Genomic DNA, 19,252 nt, shown 5'->3' on the forward strand with positions numbered 1-19,252 from the left:
GTGATGGGGACACTATACTGTAAACAGGTGCCGTCCTTCGGATGAGACGTAAAACCGAGGTCCTGACTCTCTGTGGTCATTAAAAATCCCAGGGCGTTTCTTGAAAAGAGTAGGGGTGTAACCCCGGCGTCCTGGCCAAATTTCCCATTGGCCCTTACCAATCATGGCCTCCTAATAATCCCCCTCTATGAATTGGCTTCATTACTCTCTGCTCTCCTCCCCACTAATAGCTGATGTGTGGTGAGCGTTCTGGCGCACTATGGCTGCCGTCGCATCATCCAGGTGGATGCTGCACATTGGTGGTGGTGGAGGGGAGACCCCATTACCTGTAAAGCGCTTTGAGTGGAGTGTCCAGAAAAGCGCTATATAAGTGTAAGCAATTATTATTATTATTATTAACTCATTGTGTACACTGATTATTGCCTGTAGTAAATGCGATTTTATAGCCCTTGAATGAATGCAATTTGTTGATGTAATTGCAGAGCAATATCAGTAGAGGGCAGACAAAGAAGGCCTTATCAACGCAAACCACGCGATTCAGTGTATTGACACGGAGGCGGAGAGACTACACTTTTATTAAGATGTTGTATTCAAAGGTTTCATTTTTTAAATGAGACCCTACCGTATCCATTCAATACAGCAACAAGTATGGTCAGGGCTGCTGCAGGAGGTAAGTATTTGTATTATATTTGTAAATATTTTGTAAAGATAATTTGGATACTTGTGCGTCATAAAAACATACACATTTAGTAGCAGAACAGGTGCATTTTTCTTTCTCAAAATGTATGCACGTCGTTCTCAAGCGAACTTTCATTATCCTGCGTAAGAAAGGCCCTTTCTTGTGACGCTTTCACATCGAAAGCAAAGAGAGAAGGAGGTGAGGTCTAAGCCTTTAAACGGCACTGAAGAGTTATTTTCATACAGTATGTCGGGTTTAGAAAGAATCGGCAACGGATGCATTTCAAACCGTCATAAAAGCAAAATGTGCACCGTAACTTCAATTTAAATTCAAAATAGCTGAAATTTCGCCATACTCTGCGATTCAGAACGAGGCAACAAAACCTACCGAGACGCGAAGCGGCCCTGATACATTGTAAGCAAGCAGGCTTGTGAATATGTCTGTTAATCCAATAGAAATATTGCTCTCGATTTCGAGACGGTTTTGCCGACCAACACTACTCGCCTGTTACCTCTGCACGCCGATCAGATTGGAACATTTCTGTAGTGAAATCTGTACTTATTCGCTCTTCCGTCCCATTGCAATTCTCGCGAACTCTCGTTCTCACCTGCGGCGAGACCAGGGGTTTGTGACAACATGCTGACTTACAATACCTTAACAAAGTTCACGATTTTGTTCAATTCGGATTTTGCCTTTTCCCCCCCTAGAATATCAATTAATTAATTTTGTTACCGGGCTGTAACTCCGGTCTTAGAAATTGGGACTTTGTTTATTAAGCAAATAAAACTAAATATTTTAGGTGTTTTTTTACTTCCGAGCATCTCTGTCTAGCTGTAAAAAGGGAAGGGTTGTGCCGTGTGACATCAGACTCCCTATCATGAGAAAGCTGGAATTTCAAAACTTAAGGTTGCAACTATAACTTTTGAAACTCAGAAAACACAATAATTTAGGATGAAGCAACTGTCTCAAGAGAGCATCCCTACCATTAGAGGTTAAAATGAAGATATCCATTGATTTGACGTTACATGCACAGGAGTGTCCGGGGTCACATTTGCTGTAAGAAACCTGTCCACCACTTTTCTTACTGCTTCATCCAGATCGGGGTGGTGGGGGAGCCAGTCTGTCCAGACAAGCAGCAGGCGCAAGGTTGTACACAGCTTGGAAGGGGAGCCGGGCCAGTGCAGGGCACACAGACACACTCGCAACTGAAGACAGTTTTTTCTAGAACTCAGTTTACCTGCCGGTATGATTTTGGACTGTGGGAGGGAACTGGGACACTCCGGGGAAACCCATGAGAACATACAAACCCCACACAGACAGCACCCCAGATCTGGAATTGACACCAGAGCTCCAGTGCTAACCACAGTGTCACAAACCCTTTAAACAAAAAATATTATAACTGCCTGGAAACATCTTCAACTTAAGCCCTCAGTGTAATTGCTTAAAGAGCCTGAAAATAGTTCGATCTAGCTCATATATATTCTTATCAATATCATTTGATAGTCATATATACCACATTCACATTCATTAAGCTGTTGCTCAAAAGCAAAAAACTAGTGCTCGACTGAACAACATCTTTAATCAAAGCACAAAAACCCAAAGTTATATTTCTCTTTCCATGGAAGGGTATCTGGGCTGGTTAATGCCAGCAGCTGTATCACATCCCACTGAAGCTCAGCAGGTATGACCTCCTGGGAAAGCTAAGGTTGCTGCTGCAAGAGGTGTTAGGGGGCCAGTAGGGGGCGCTCACCCTGTAGGCTGGGTGGGTCCTAATCCCTCAGTATAGTGACGGGGACACTGTACTGTTAAAAAGGCACTGTGCATCAGATGGGCCATAAAAACCGAGGTCCTGACTCTCCGTGGTCATTAAAAATCCAGAGGGTGTTTCCCAAGTAGGTGTTATCGCAGCATCCTGGCCAAATTTCCCCCCGCCTTTACCAATCATGGCCTCCTAATAATCCCCATCTCTGAACTGGCTTCATCACTCTGTTCTCATCCCCACTGAGAGCTGGTGTGTGGGGAGCGTACTAGTGCACTCTGGCTGCCGTCACATCATCCAGGTGGTGTTGCACACTGGTGGTGGAGGGGAGTCCCCCCCATTAGTACTTTGAGTGGAGTGTCCAGAAAAGCGCTATATAAGTGTAAGGATTATTATTAATGTCTCCATTGCCTACAAAGTTTGTGCTACTCTGTCTCCACCTAGTGGATAAAATGAGTACTGCGTTTTCACTGCCTCCTACATTCAGTAAGTTTCTCAGAACAAAATGTGCCTGGAATTTTAATAAAGTAATTACAAAACATCTAAGCTACAGACTGAGACAGCAAAGAAAGGAGCAGAGAAATTCAATTACATTTTTTTAAATTATTTAATGTTTTAAGAAAACTGGAGTCCAACAAAGAGGAATGCAAATGGCAAGAAATGAAGAGGAGCTCTAAAAGACATGCAAGGATTAATAGAGTACAGTAGGCCTGCGGCAGCACAGTAAGGGTTAGAGATACTGCCTCACAGCTCTTTGATCCTGTGTACCCTTCAGTATGGAGTCTGCATGTTCTTATTGCACCTGCATCATTTAATCCTGAATTTCACAGATCTGTGGGCTTATATACCTCTGAGTGCCCTGTGTGGAATTTGTATGTTTGCATGGGTTTTCTCCCACAGTGCAAAAACATACTGGTAGGATAACTGGCTTCCGGGACAACTGACCCCAATGTCAGTGTGTCTGTCTGCCCCGAGATGGACTGGCGTCCCATCCAGGGTGTACCCTGCCTTAAGCTTGTTGCCAATCTGGACGGGCTTCAGCTCCCCTGTGACCCTGAACTGCAAGCAGTTAGAAAATAGATGTATGGAAGTAAGTGTTTGTGTCCTGTAATGGACTGGTGCTCTGTCCAGGGATTGTAGTCCTGCATTGTGCCCAGTGATGAACTATACTGGTGTCCTGTCTGGGCTGTGGTCCTGCCTTGTGCCCAGTGATTAACTATACTGGTGTCCTGTCTGAGCTGTGGTCCTGCCTTGTGTCCAGTGATATATACTGTACTGGTGTCCTGTCTGGGGTGTGGTCCCGCCTTGTGCCCAGTGATATACTGTACTGGTGTCCTGTCTGGGGTGTGGTCCTGCCTTGTGCCCAGTGATCTATACTGTACTGGTGTCCTGTCTAGGGTGTGGTCCTGCCTTGTGCCCAGTGATATACTGTACTGGTGTCCTGTCTGGGGTCCTGAGAATCTTCAGGAATTACTTCCTGTTGGACTGAGGGGTTATTGGAAACAGGCAGAACGTAACAAACTAAACTAACCATTTAATATAAGAATAAAAGCATAAATGTAATTTGTGGTATATATGGTTCACCATCTGGTCTTAGCTACTGTACAGTTTTTAACCCAACTTAAAATTTCTCGATAGTGTTTCATACATCCCAACGCAATATTTTTTTATGAAATCCTCATAAAGTCAGTATGTTTTGTACTAAATCTTCACCGACTCCCCCAGTTTGAAAAAAAGTCTCACCGATCATTAAGAGGACCAGCATTAAATATTTGTTGGGTACGGGCATTAAACAAACAACATGCATTTGTTACATGCTACAGCGTGAAGGAGCCTGCTCCTTTCTAGTCGACAAATGAGGTAAAACGACCATTCGCACTTAAAGAGGGTTAACTGGTGTCTCTAACTTAAAACAAAAGTTACTGGTTATAAACATAAATGATAAAAACGCGAGCTGGGAATACAAACACATTATGTCAGCACTCCCCCGACGAACCGTTCGCATTAAACCACCGTGCTCAATGGAGTCTGCTCAATAAAGCATGCGAAACAAAATGTATTTTCAATGGAGATTTTGCTAGGTGAATCAACTGCGGTTTATTATTGCAAGACAAAAAAGAAACACAACAAACGTTTAACAAGGATCGCCGTGCAGCTACACTGCAGGAAAGTTCTAGAATTGAATTTCGGCGCACTCACCTGCAAGCGATGTAAAGATGGATCAAACGCTGAGTACTGGGTGATTTCGAATGAATGATTAAACCCCAAGCAGTTTTATTTCAAATAAGTAGTGCTTAACAGCTCTAATTTTCTACACTGACCATTGAATCTTCATGAGCTCAGCCCGCTGTGCTTCCACAGCTACAGCCCTAGACGGTGAAGCAGCAGCTCCACGGAGCGCGATCTCTTCACAGGAATTTCCGTGCGAGGACCTGACTCTTTACTGACTACATAACGACGAGGGTTTATTCTAGTGTCGAATACAGCGAAATGTAGACAGTGCACTGTATTTTAGAAATGTCCGTGGATCGTAAACGGAAAATCACAATTTCGCAGTTGTATTTCAGATAAGAGGAAAAACAACATTTCGTTACAGTATCACCTCACTTGCAATAGCTGCTAATCCAGTTCAGGGTCACGATGGCCCTGGTGCATGACCGGCTACGCCCTGGACGGGACACCAGTCCATTGTAGCGCAGACACAGACGCGCTCACTCCAGGACCAGTTTTCCCAGAAACCAGTTAGTTAACCTACCCGACTGCCAGGGACTGTGGGAGAAAACCCACACAAAGGAAAAGCATAGAAACGCAAGAATTGAACCCAAGACATTATCTGCATGACAGTCAAGGTAACCACTGCCTATTTACTATAGTATTTTTAAAATAAATGCCCTTTTCCATGTTTTTAAACATCATTAAGATTGATGACATTTTAATTCACCCTTTGCCCAGGTCAGCTTTAACAACCATGGCACAAACGTACATGTATGTGGTCTCTAGTCATGACTTAAAAAACCCTCCCATTTAAGGGTACAAAACTGAAACAGGGGTCTGGGGAGGGGTTACAATAAAGCAGCACCTTTCTCAACAAGGTGTCAGCCTTCACTTACCTGTGATTAACTCCATGGATTCCAAAGGGAGGAGATTAAGGAGCCCACACACGGTGTAACTCAATGAATTTATTGGTTTTGCACTGCAGTTGCTCACAGTTATATTACAAGGGGATACATTGTAGTTTGTTCCTGTTTAATAACAATGAATTGTATTGTTTTATCCTGTGTATTTTTTTTCAAAGTACAAAATAGGAAGGAAAACATCAGGTATTGCTTTATTTCTTTTTTGATTTAAATCCCCTTCCTGCTTGTTCCACCTGGGTTTATATTATTTTTAAATATATTTATATATTTGTTCTTTTTTTGAATCCAAGCCTTTCTGTAAGAGGTACCGTGTAAAGGAAGCATTGTAAAATTTGTGCACAAGAAGAAGAGAGAAAAAAGAAGGGAAGGAAACAAAAGAAACAGTGATAGAGGAAAACAGGAGAGAGGAAGGAAGGAGAAAACGAAAGAGGAGGAGAGAAGGGTTCAGGGCAGGGAGACAGTCGAATGGAACAATTACAGCAAGATCATGCAAAAAAAGCCAATGTTTTGACATGCACACAGTAATACAAGATAAAAGTCCAAGAACAGGAATCCCCTTTTTTGTTTCAAGAAGTTCATTGCCCGAAATCATCTATTTACAAGAAACAGCAGTTCGAGAGTATCGTTTTTTTTCTTCTTAACCTGTAGTACACGCACAATGATATGAAACTGACAAATATCAATAGAAGATAATCATTTCCTCACAAAGAGGCTAGTCTACATTCTTAAATTACTGGTAAATTATTATTATTTTTTAACATATACTACAAGTTTGTTTTGTTCTTGAAGCTGGGAAAAAATAATGTCCATTGTTTGTTCATGTACCTCTATTCAGTGAGGAAAAACTTAAAAGAATAATGTTTTTTCTGTCTTTAAATAAACCTGTGTTGCCCCAACACAAACATAAATAACGTACAATCTCTGCTAACGGATTTATTTAATATAAATAGCCAAGACGGTAATAAATTAAGACTTAATAAACAAACAATGAAACAGAGCCCCCCCCCAAAAAGATACAAAAATAAAATTTCCACCATGAAAACTTCCCTTCCAGTCTTTCCAGATGTCACAGACGAGTTTTAACTGCTCAAACTGCAATGAGACTCTCTTGATGTAGGGGAAAAAAAACTCCCGAAAGTATATTGTGTAACGTTCTAAAATGGTGAAAATAAATAGACGAATAAATAAATTAACGAAACATCTGGCAACACTATGTTCAGACCTGGCCCTACAACTAAACAGCGTCACTACCGGACAATTTTTACATAAGAAACATATTCTGTACAACAGAGTAGATCATTCATTGCGTACACAAACCCCTCCCGACTCTTTGCACTATTTTAAATAAGGTCTCCAGTCCTGCAGCGATGGCATTCCGGTCCACAGGCGTGTTCAATCCCAGTCACTCACAAAAAAAGAGTCTGAAGTTGAAAAAGGGAAACGGTACAGCGAAGGCCCACACAAGCGTGTTAAAACCCACCGTCTTCCATTTCTTTCTGGCTTTTCTTGCTTCTTTTAAGTCACAGAGTTTTGTTTTCGTACGTGTGTGCAGCGGACATAAGTTGTCTCTTTTTTAAGGCTTTTCCAGCTCCTCTGGTTTCGTTCCGGCATTCCGAGTGCATGGAAGGAAACTTGGGAAAAAGGTGGCGATGGTGTCCTGTTTTTATATTTTTTTGTTTGAGGGGGATGAGGGGTTGGATTGGACATGGGAAGGCGGCGGGACAGACTGCAGGAGCGGCTCCATGGTTTTTATTCACTTTACTTGCCTCGAAATGTGCCCTCCGTCAACAAATATCCGCGGCACACGGCGGCAGGGCTGGAGCTGGAATTTAACAAGTTTTCTGGACAATGCCTGGCAGTAGAGTGGAAACAAGTCATTTTACAAGGTGAGCAAAAGAAGAGAAAGAAACAAAAAAGGAATGAAAAAATACTGGTGTAAAAATGCCTTTCTTTGGGGGGGTGGGGTGTGTGTCTGCGTGTGCTACTTTTTAAAATATTTAATTCAGTTATATATACAGTCATTCCGTCATACAAAAGTTGGTCTATAGACACGTATCGAAGTAGTTTTATATGTACATCTACTAGTACAAGCGACTAGCTTTCTAAACACTTTAATTTCAATTTGTTTTATTTTAAGGTTGCTCCTGTGCCCCAACAGATGTTACCATCTTTGACTTGTCTTTGCCTGTTGGGTATTTAGAGTCCCCTCTAGAACCAAAGTCATTAGCATCGGGTTCATGTCTCTTGCTGTTTGCGCCATGCTTGGTGGGGGTACCAGGCGGATGGGCCACTTGCCCGTTCTTCTCGTCTGAAAAAAGTTGTTTAATTACGTCAAAGAAGTTACTCAATGGGCTGCCTAGGTACACAGAACAAAACAAAAACAAAGAAAAGGAGAGAAAGAGAGAGAGAACAAACAAAGAAATGAACAATGGGGTTCACGAAGAGAAGAGGTGAGAGAGAGTGAGAGACCCAGAGCCACACGGTGGACCAGATGACGACAGTGTGTGTGCACAGCTGTGTGTGTGCATGAGGACTGGCAGGTAGTGAGGTTGGGGGGGAGTGAGAGGACACACAGGTAGGTACATGATAAAACACCTCCAGCACGCGGACAAAGGGGCTGTAGCCAGAAGTGTCACCATAAAGAGGAGTTTCCACAATGAGATAGGATTCAGCCTCCAGTCAGATCTGCCTTGTGCATGTGTGGTTCCCCTAACTGACAGAAAACCCCTCAGCTGTTACCTTGCAGTCAAAATGCTCAATCACAACCTTGAATCATGTCAACGCTGTTATGTTTTTTAAATTTTTTTTTAGATTAAACAGCATCCTTCTCTCTCCCCTGTTCCCTCATCCCTTTCTTCCTCACACAAGTGTGTCTTCAAATTACAGTGAACCAGAGTATAGAGTGAAAAACACGGACTATAATACTTTATGATGACACTGCGGCCTTTGTGGAAGTCGAACTGTGGATATGCCCGGAATTTGGGGTGGCTTTGGAATCTCCGTCTTTGTGGGTTGAATGAAATTAGATGGAGAAATGGAAGAGAGCACTGGGAATGCTGGGTAAGGTGAAACCTAAGAGCCTGTCAGCTGCTCAGCGTTGCTTTTCTTTTAAAGCTTCACTACTAATGATTCGCGTTGCGTGCCAGGAAGTGGGCGACTGCAACAAAGGTAGTGCAAGCGGTTGTGGGAAATGCAGTTCTAGCTTCTTTACACACCTGACTGCTGCCACTGAAAGAAGGTGTAAACTGATGGTCGTTGCGTTGCCCTCCTAGAGCTGATCTGTCAATCCGCAGACAAACCACAAGCAGGAAAAAAATACTTTTCTAAACGCCCTTCAGAAAAAGTGACAGTGTTGCAAACGCAAGCGGGTCCTTCATATGCAAGCATGCTTTGGTCAAGGGTTTGTCCGGATTACGTTTCTTTTTCTAAGCTTTACAAGACTGAAGGACCTTTGTTTCAAAACTATATAGTAACTAACATGTCCATATTTAATATACAGTAAAGGGCAGCAGGTCTGTCGCCTTTAGGTATCCAATTTGAACTTGAATGTTAAGTTAAAATTATACACACCACCTCGTTAAAACGAGTGCATAGGATCATATTTAGGAAAAGGGCTTTTGGTGGAGATTAAAGACCATATGCTAAAGGCAAACCAGTTGTCAATTTGCCCTGTACAGAAGCTCTAGGGGATCAAAGGTTCTTTTGAAATCTGATCCAGAACTTCACCTTGCTTTTGTTCCCCGAATTAGACTTGATCTTTCATCAGAATAGGTCAGCGCTGGGGCTCTACAGAAAACGGTTATGTGGTTTAGCAACACAGCTGTAGAAGCCTTTGTTCTTGCAGTTCACCTCCAACGTTTTCAAAGATGTAGCTTAACAGCAGTCAAGTGGATAATTAAACAACTTCCTTGTTATCAGAGGTGCCTGAGCAACAGAAAGAAAAAAAAGGCTTGTGCCTGCCAAAGCTGCTGTGGTGCAGAATATGTTGTCATTTGCTGCTTTAGCAGAATGAGAGAAGTTTTCCTAATGGTTCTCAATGTCTGCTCAGTTTACACAAGCCCTTTGGAACCAGGAACACACAGAGAGATGTCTGCTTTTTGGGGAAAGACTGAAGAGTGTCACCACATTCCTGATTTAAGCATTTCAGTTGATTTGTTTCAGGCTTTTAAGAAGGTTTGAGAGGGAGGCCATTATAGTATCATTACAACACAGTCAGTGCTCAGACCAATATCTTTCAGAATTACCTCTCAAGTCAAAACTGTTATTACTAACCTCTAGCACAGACCTGAAGGGTGGGAAATCTTGACAGACCACCCTGCATTCCCCCAGATTGAAGGCTAGAAATTAATACTTGATATTTCCTGCCTAGGGCCTACTGGTAACTGTAATTCTGTCCCTAAACTGGTAAGTGGCTCACACAGAGGTGGAATAGATTTAGACAGTGTGGAAATAAGCCACATTTCTCCTCCGTATGGTCAATCTTTCCACAGCACTGGCTCACTTTATAACTAATAGTTTCATCCAGTTTCCCCCAGTGTCCTTCATCAATTCATTCCAGATAAACACGGCATGACGGCCCTCTCGCCACACCACACCGGCGATGAGGACAAAGTGGTTTCTGAGGAACAGGCGCAGGCAGCCAGCTATAGTAGTTTATACACAGGAGTTTATACGTGCGGCTGTGCGAAGATGTCCATTTCCTTTCAATCTGCATAGGTTAAAAGCTCCTAGATGTGAAATGACTACAATCAAGGAACAGCCATTCATTACTGTGGCAAATTGAACAAGCGCGATGCCTCACACAGTGAAAATAAAGTGGCCTATGAAATGGCCTTTGAATAAAAAAAGACCAGGAGAATTCCTGCGCTTTCCATTAGTGGAAACTGTAGGTGTCTTTGAAAACTGACTCTTGTAAACGAAAGATGGAGTGAAAGCAAAGGAACCGTGTACTGTAATAACTTTTTTACTTAATATCTGTAATAATAAGGAGGCTGATGAGATATTCAACAGAAATGTAGCATTTACACAACATGAACAAAACCTTTCCAGCTAGTGTAAGACAAGTACAGGACGACTTCATGAAAAGGTTAACATTCTTGATAGAACACTTTTTATTCTAAAGTTTTAGGTTCTGCGCTATTTAAACAGAAAGGTCACTGTAGCTTTGCAAGATTAATTTTAACTATACTATTTAACTATATTAACAAACTTTATTCTGAGCCAATAAATATCAATCAACATTGTCATACTGATTCCTTACATGCTTTAATGCTTTTCTGACCCAGGGATCCCACAGAACTAAATTCTCAATGATGTATTCTTTGGAATAAAAGCTTGGCATTCATGCCATTCCTGTTGTCTACACACTGATTCTGAATTAAGTGAGCTAAGCGCTCAGTGACACTGCAGATGGCTTCTTCACCCTTGCTGGCCAAGAAAAGGTTAAATCACTGTTACTACCTGTTCTCCTTATTGCAGTGCAGCTGGAACAGCACAGCAGCAGCCGCCTGCTTTCAGAAAGGGATCGTACATCATTCTGTACAAATTAATCACCTAAAACTTGTGTAACCAGTCAGTCAGCATCAGCTTCCAATGCCTCACTGCTCTTCCTACAGAAGCAAGGAACAAAGAAATCACAGGCGCTAATATTTCTGCAGGACTCAAACAAGCCAATTAAGCTTCCCTTAATGTGTTCCTATCGGGATGCTGTGCTTGTGTGACATGAAGCCAGGAAATGGGAATATTCACATGGACAAGAATTTCTTCAGTGCTGTAAACGTCCAGCGCTGTTCTTTCAGCTGCAGTGCCCATCTACACAAGATCTGAACCACAGAGGATCCTTATCCTGGCTTCCGTGCTGGTAAGTGGATGTGTGAACATGTGACTTCCCCCTGGACAGGGGGCTGGTCCACCTCCAGCTTCACCCCCCGAGCAGTGCTGGTCCCCACTTCCACAGCTGGGTGGACTGGAGCACAGCAGTAGAGTATCTCACTCATGGTTCAAAGGGATTTGAGCCCACAACCCCCCAGGTTCTGACATCCCCACAACATGGGGACTGCTAGTGATCCAGCTAAGAGGGGGTCAGGACCCTGTCATCTGCTGCTCTGGTCAGGATTATCCAAACGAGAGGCACAGCGGCCGAAGCCTTTCCGGTCTTTCAAGGCTAATGGCATCACCTGGGTCCCGTGGGGCGCCCACGAGCTTCTAGAGCCGTCGGGGACAGGAGGACTGCCTCCTCCCGGCCGCACTCTCTTCCTCGCTCTTCTGGGCAGTGAGCCTCGTCTCTGCAGTGAGTTAACCGAAACTGTCTTTCTTTTCTACAATTGCCCACCCTTTGCCAAAATATCTTCATCCTTTTAGAATCTGTGACATGGGAAGTGTTGGGTGCCCTGGCCTCCGGACCGAAATGAAAAAAAAAACAACACATTCCAACTGGAAATTCAACACTTTTTCACAGCACAAGTGAAACAAAAAAGCCTATATTCTTTAAAGGAGGTATCTCAAATTTTACTAATGGAGACATTGCCGGATGGCTGAGACTTTATTGTCCCCAATGCAGAACTGCGGCTGTATCCTTTTGTGACCTCACCTCTCCCTGATTGGTGGAGTCAACTCAGCTGTATAAAATGGTATTCGAAGTTTGCAGGGCTTTAACACTACACTATAGTGGTGTCCCATTCACAGGGAGTCATGCTCTCAGATCTCTTAAATCTAAGAGAATCCAGGTATCAGAACTCCATAAATACAGTTGCTATAAGAGTAATCACTCTTGGTTATATAGTACATATGCCACCTAAATTTCTCAATTCAAGCATGTAAAGGCAGACAGGTAGATGGCTGACATTTAATTAAGGGATCCAACATGGCTTAAATCTGCAAATAGAAAATATGAGTGAGATCTGTGAAACACTAGACTAACAGAAGCCTCACACTGTTTTTTCTTGGTGTACCACAGAGTGACAAAGCTCTAGCCAGGGTAGAAATAGGAAGACTAACACATCCATTAGCATTCAGCAGTGGCTGCTTGAAAACCTGACTCTGCATCACTGATTTCCATGGGTAGCAAAGCACAAATTGACGCGCAGATGTTTTCTGGAGGAAAATAAAATATAGCCACTCATCTCGCGTAGGAACTGCAACATCAAATGGGCAGATGTGCCCCTATGCCTGGCTGAGCCCCCCGAGCTCGTCAGTGTGCCCCAGCTGTCAGACACTGCCAAGCCTTCACCTCTCCCGGGCTCAGACTCCTCTTCCTGGGGGAGTTACTCCGCGTCGCACCCTGTGAGGAAGTGTCTTTGAACTTACTCTCCCCAGTCACCCAGAACATCTGCCCCCTTGTCGCAAGAGCTGAACCAGTAAACTCAAGGCCGCTGTTTATTTTTTCCAGTTTATAAAACCTTTTATACAAGTTCGCTGCCTATTCCCTGAATATATGCTAAATGTCAGGAAACAAAGGCTGTATTTCCATTTCTTTGTGTCGAACACGAACCCTGCTGGTTCCAGGCCCCCGACTGACCTGCAGTAGAAGGCACGGGGGGTCGAACAGTTTAGAACGACCCTGCTAGAGGAGGCTGTGGGATCTCCATCACCAGCTGCCGAGAGTCCAGGAGCTGCTCAGACTCCATGATGGAAATGAGAGAGGGATCAAAATGATGAACACTGAGTAAGCACTGGTCATAGCTCATGTTTCTACTAAGCTGGGCAGGGAAAAGAGTTCAATCTTCCCTCATTATTTCTGCTATAAACTGCATTGATCGCTGTGTACCAGATAGCTACAATGTATGTATATGTAGCTATAGTCCCTCAATTCAAGTCATTACAAACATTATATTGGGAAAACTGCACAGAGCCAGATCTTATTCAGACTGTAATCCACCAAACTGACCTAATGAAGATTTGAAAATACACTGTTTGAATATCCTCTACCAGAAATAAGTTAATATTTATGTCCAGGGCGTGGACTGAAAGTGCTGTCATACGTTTTGATCATTTAAGCGCTACCTGAAATTACTCATTGGAAAGCTACTTCCTGTTTCCCCATAATGGATCAGAAATGTCCAAAAACACTCCAAACTGTGGACTTAAGGAAAGAATTAATAAGACTATAACCTCCAAATAGAACTGAATGAGTTAAAAGCGAGGAAACATTTAAAAAAGTGTTCTTTTATGGCTAATGGGATGGCGATGGGAATAAGAAAGCTTTCTCACTGTGAATAAAAGAGAAATATTTCAGGATTTTGCCCTCGGTATCTTCGCACCATTTGTTTAATCGATCAGCTATCCCACGAGCTCCTCTCGTTTAGGGCCATGCAACTACTCCAACCGCCAAGTCGGTCTCGAACGCTTCTGGCTGTATTAATGCCAGTTGGATAATGTCTTTCGTTGAAGCACTTTTTAAAGCCCCTCTGCATCCAAGGGGCGGGTGGCTGTTCAAGTCCAACCGCGCCGTTTTGGCCTTCCATGGAAAATGAATCAAAGTGCTTTCCACATTATCTGCTGGGACCATCCGTCTGCAATTTAGACCCCTACACGTGTGGACATGGCTGCAACGGTAATAATAAAGGCAGGGAAACAGATGATTAACTTGCTGCCTGCTGTATCTACTATCAGGTTGTCAACATGAGTCCTTTACAACCAGGGAAAGACACGCACGCTTGAGAGGAAAACTTGGAAATAGAAACGTCTGTTTTCAACCTTAGCTAAGTCATTTTGAAATATCTTTTTTTTTTCACTCTAGAGCGTGCAGTTTTATAAAATAAGGAAAGCGTAAGAAGAATTAAAACGTGTAAAACAAATCAAACATTATCCTCGCTGTTGACAGACGCTTCCAAAACTCTGGTGAAGATCTGGATTAAGAATGCTGTGCACAGCTAAAGTAATAAATAGGCAACTACACCACAAAGAAAAGGGACATTTTATTTAACCAAAACACTACACGCACTTGTGCTAGAATACTTTACCTGCAAGGTGATAAAACAGTCAGAAAACTCACATCTCTAGATGCAGTCAAGCAGGAATTATGTGGCCAGCTGTTTTCGTTCCAGACTATCCTGGTCTTTCAGCCAAAGAGTAATTTGCATAATAATGAAAAATAAATGAGTACAATGATTTAGAAAAACCAACGTACAGTCAGAATGCATGTTCGTGGTAAAATTTAAAAGCTTTCCATATCCTGTTTTATAAGTCCAACATTTAAAATGAACTATTTTGGAGAACAAAGGCTGTTAATTTGATTTACTCTCTTTCACGCCTATTAGACTTACAAGACACCTTACTAAACTGGCACCTTTAATCCATTCACCTGCCCATTATCAGTTATTTCTCCACAGTGAAGGCTGTAGCAATCCAGAGAAAACATACTTCTGGAAAAAGTAAGTCAAAAGCAAAGTTTACACAGAAGAAAAATGCTAAAACCTGAGATCTCTTTAAATCGTGTTTGGTGAGACTTCTTTGTAGACATTATTTTTACAGCTAAAACACGCTGTTCAAGCTCAACAACTAAATCTGCACTAATAAAGGCATTTTGTTTAACTGCTATTTTCCACCTTTACTGTATGTACATGTACTGTACATGTTAAATCGCCTGTCTATTAGGTCTGCACATTCTGCACAAAACTCCCAATGAAAAGTTCTTTTAAAAAAAGCAAAAGCCTTTTTGGTCATGTGACAAATAAAGGAAAGCTCTGGATGAGAGAGCCCACAAGCTTTTCTGTGGGTAATAGCTGTCTTGGAGCCATTATTAAGCAATATAGTTTAATAGACAGAGTCATGTTCAGAGCTCTCATGACCAGGGGCTATGGTAGTTTTCAGAGTTTGATTTCAAAATTGCTTTCTTGAGGTGTTTCAGTTTTCCCAAAACTAAAACATGCTGTACCATGACAGATTCTACAATCATAAATCTCTTAGCGTTCTTAATTCTTACCACCATATGTCTACAATTCTGGCACTTGTGCTATATCCACTGATGATCAATTATCCCTCACTCAATCAGAAGCTGGCATCACATCCTCACAAGCGACACACACAGGACCATTCCCAGATAACGCTCAGGGGAAATTCAGCGTGGTACTATGTTCTGAAAGAGCAAGCACCCCCCCCTTTTTAAATTAAACATGGAATTGCCATGTTAATTTATTTATGTTTTTTTATTTTTTTAAGACTTGGCTCATGGCTATATTCCTTACTGGAGAAAAACATGAATCCTAATTTCAATGGTTAGATGTGTTGACCTGCAGAAACTCTATACAAGGTCAGGATACAGTAGACTGCAGGTTCTGAGCATCACAAGCTTTTTAATCACTTCTGACTCAACCTTGACACTATAAAACATCAGCCTGATGTGACCATGGTTGTTTTTTTAACAAACTGGGTAAAAAAAACTAGATGGAATTGTATATCAAAGGTGTCTGTCTGACAGAAGTGGTGGCAATTTCTTTACTTTTTATAAAAAATCCAATCTGGAGTCGTAGTACTGCAGCACAATGCGATTTGGTGAGCGGAAGAAATTCCATTTCTGCTTACATTCATTTTTTTCTCCAACATTTTATTTAACTTTGCCAAGGAAACAGACACAGACTGGTTGATGAGAGGCTACTGGTAGTGAGGTACGCCCAAGGAATGCTTGTATTCATTTGGTACTTTTCTGGGGTGCACGTTTCTCAAGGATACAACCACAGTGCCTAACCTCCAGTTAGGAGTCCAAAGCCTTCATCATCTGCTGCAGTATATATACCCTGCCGTGTTGTTAAACCCGATATCCTGACTGTATTCAAGTAACAACTGGATAAGAATCTTCGACCAATTAGCTACTAACTACCAAACAGTCTACATGGGCCAATTGGCCTAGTCTCCTCTGTAACCCTTCTTATATATGTTCTTATATAAAGGAACTAACAATGAGAAAAATTTCAATGTATATCAGCTAATCCATCAATGAGAGCCAAGAAATCAAATGCTGGTGAGAAAATGAAAGAACTGTGCTATCATGTAAGATACACCTTCTAAATTCTGAGTTTCAGCAGTAAAGAGATGCTGTTTGTATGAAGCAACTCCTCTTAAACACCTTAAAATGTGTAACTTTGCTGCTTTCAATGTTTACAGAACCTATCAAAGTGTATCCTTTCACTGCTCCAACTCTGTCAATCCATCTCTTCCTTTGCCTGTCCATCTATAAAACTGCTCGGAGTTACGAACAAAAGCCTTCTTGGAAAGAGGCTCTCAGACCTGTTCTTATGATGCATGTCAGCTGAATTGTACTTCTGTTCGCTGTGTTAGGCAGATCACAGCTCAGTGACCATTAATCTTACACCAGCAGAGAACTGACACAGGCCTGTGCAGAAGACCCTGATGTTGACAGGCTCATAAAGCACAGTAAATAAATCCAGCTCTAACCTGCTGGGCATCCTTATCACTGCAGCAATACGAATGAGAACAAACTTAAGAACATAATAAGAGGTTGCAAACGAAAGGTGGCCGATCAGGCCATCTAGCATGATTGGTTTCTACTAGCTGAAGGTGAAAATTGTTTTAACAAGCACAGGCCACACTCCAGCATAGTGCCCAGGCTGTCAGCTGTAATTACTGTTTGTTTTTGCAAATAAAGTTCCATTCAGAAGGCAGAAGACATTCAGTCTTTATTGTCAGTTCGGAGGAAGGGAAGGGAAACAGTTTTACCAGGATGCTTGTTAACACCACATGAAACTAAACAGCACAAGGCCAAGGTCTTTCCAGAAGCTGTGCTTTGTGCCTCAGAGTCACACGCGTACTCCGGTCTCTGGGAGGACCTGGGAAAGATGCAAGATGCATGCTGAGAGAAAGATGATGTAAGTCCGTAAGAAACAGAATTGTTTTTCATTTGAATGGCTTTTCACAATTAGCCAGAGCTTTTTTGGTGGTAGGAAAACACTAGAGCACTACATAAAAAAACAAAAAAACAAAAAGCTATGTAATACAGTATGTCCCCATTAAATCAGGCAGAGAGTTGTGGACAAACTCTGTCCACAGAGGCGAATCTATTTGTTTAGACAACCCAAAACAAAACAGGCAAAGAAACCAGAACTGCAGTGAAATAAAACAAACAAACGTGAGGGCCGCCCTGGATTTGAGCCTTAGCGAGCAGAGTAGACTGTAAACTCAAACTGGAGGTTTCTCTTGGCCACTTGGCTTGTCCTTCCACATCCTCCACACTCCAAGAGAGAAAGCAGAGGTAAGATGAAGTCATTTGTGTGCTTGACCCAGTTGCCGTGTTATTTTTTAAAGAGCAGACTCAAGGTTTCAAAAGCACACTGGCATCACTCCCTGACAGGTGGGCTGACAACCCCAAGACATCCAGCTCACAGGCGGCACCAGCTGTGCACTCAGCCCACATGGCCACACGTACTACAGTCGATTTCAAGAGATCACCTCTGCAGCGAAAAAGGGAGGCAGCTGTTACTAGTGTGAGCATGTTTTACTATAAATATAGAGACAATAGGGTCAGAGAATATCCCTTCCAAGATAGTAACCCCTGACAAACAGATGATGTAGATACATTTCTACAATGAATGATCTTTGATGCTTAGCATATACCATCTTTATTTTAAAGGATTAAGGAGCCCCAAAATATTATTTCTAGTGTGCTAGTCTACTGGATTTGGCATTGAATTAGTTGCATTATTAAGATCTAACAGGAGAGGAAATGCAGCAATAAATGCAGTGAATTACAGAAGAAATCCCAGCCCAGCGTGGGAAACACTGCCTTATAAATAAAAAATTCTGCAACGGCAGGTTAATTTCCTGACGTTTCTGATGTTGATAAATTATTGCATGAGAGCCAGATTTATGAGGGAGGGTGGAAGAGGGCTCACAGGACCCATATGAGTTTAAAATTATTTAGGGCAGGTGTGTGCATCTGACTCGTGAAAAACAAGATGTTAACGAACATGCTGAGTTTTCACCTATTGTTTTTTTTTACCTTAATACTTACTACGAGGTTATCGTTACAGGTAAAGGCTGAGAGAAGAAATGCTGCAAGGGTCAAACCATAAGCCTTGATTCAGACGTGGTGTTTAATTAAAACACAGGGGATTCGGCTTGAAAGGCAGAAACAAAAGATAAACCGCTACAAAAAATGGAGCTGACGAACTGAGAGGCACTCTGAAAATAAGGTCAGGATGTGTTTGTAGGACTGGGAAGGGACTTCTGACCTTCCAGCTCTTTGGAATTCTACAAATTCAGACTTTGCATAACGATTTGTTTTGTGGGCAGCCGACTCTGCACACTGTGGTCTAGAGCAGAGTGTTGTAGGACTCAAACAATTGCAGGCGACAGGATCATTGTCCTTCAATATTTGCAATTGTTCTCTTTTTGAAGACTATGGAGCTGGGGAATAATCTCATTAGAAAATGAGTATGTCCAGGGCTTTCTAAAGCATTAGTTTAGCGTTTTCTCTCCTTTCCACAAGCTCACATCTTTCTCCATCAATGCGCTGACTTTATCTCCAAACAGATCTTAACTGATTAAAGATTGCCTTTCTCTGCACAGGCATGCTGACTGATCCTAAGCTGTGCATTTCCAACAAATGGCAGCTGTACATCACAATGCTCTGTGAGCCGTTAACATGAATTATAGGGCAGAGGCCTGTTAAATAAATGAGGAAACGAATAAACAAAGAGCCTAATCCTTGCCTACCACGCTGAT

General features: G+C 42.3%; 2 protein-coding genes across 17 annotated transcripts in view; one reads left to right on the plus strand and one right to left on the minus strand.

Moving 5' to 3' along the window:
• Positions 1-19,252, plus strand: part of ptdss2 (phosphatidylserine synthase 2) — a 67,366-nt gene that overhangs the window by 38,395 nt on the left and 9,719 nt on the right. The window contains exons 13-15 of one of the 3 annotated variants that reach the window (XM_069181597.1): positions 483-670; positions 5,035-5,287; positions 5,866-6,127. Coding sequence is in view for 1 of the 3 variants with exons in the window: in XM_069181599.1 (XP_069037700.1) it covers positions 483-496 (14 nt within the window). In the remaining 2 variants the exon portion in view is untranslated. Of the gene's footprint in view, positions 1-482; positions 671-5,034; positions 5,288-5,865; positions 6,128-19,252 lie in introns of those variants that run through there. The other 2 variants (XM_069181598.1, XM_069181599.1) reach the window with 2 other exon arrangements.
• The window catches only part of brsk2b (BR serine/threonine kinase 2b), a 282,427-nt gene that overhangs the window by 3,993 nt on the left and 259,182 nt on the right, over positions 1-19,252 (minus strand). For 8 of the 14 annotated variants that reach the window (XM_069181591.1, XM_015338169.2, XM_015338168.2 and 5 more), the window contains one exon: positions 5,603-7,931. The exons of 1 other annotated variant lie outside the window; for it this stretch is intronic. In XM_069181591.1, the coding sequence (XP_069037692.1) occupies positions 7,708-7,931 (224 nt within the window). In that variant the 3' untranslated portion in view covers positions 5,603-7,707. Of the gene's footprint in view, positions 1-1,190; positions 1,287-5,602; positions 7,932-19,252 lie in introns of those variants that run through there. 5 more of the 14 variants (XM_015338173.2, XM_015338172.2, XM_069181595.1 and 2 more) reach the window with 3 other exon arrangements.

Source organism: Lepisosteus oculatus, chromosome 21, assembly GCF_040954835.1.
Source record: "Lepisosteus oculatus isolate fLepOcu1 chromosome 21, fLepOcu1.hap2, whole genome shotgun sequence".
NCBI classification, from domain to species: domain Eukaryota; kingdom Metazoa; phylum Chordata; class Actinopteri; order Semionotiformes; family Lepisosteidae; genus Lepisosteus; species Lepisosteus oculatus.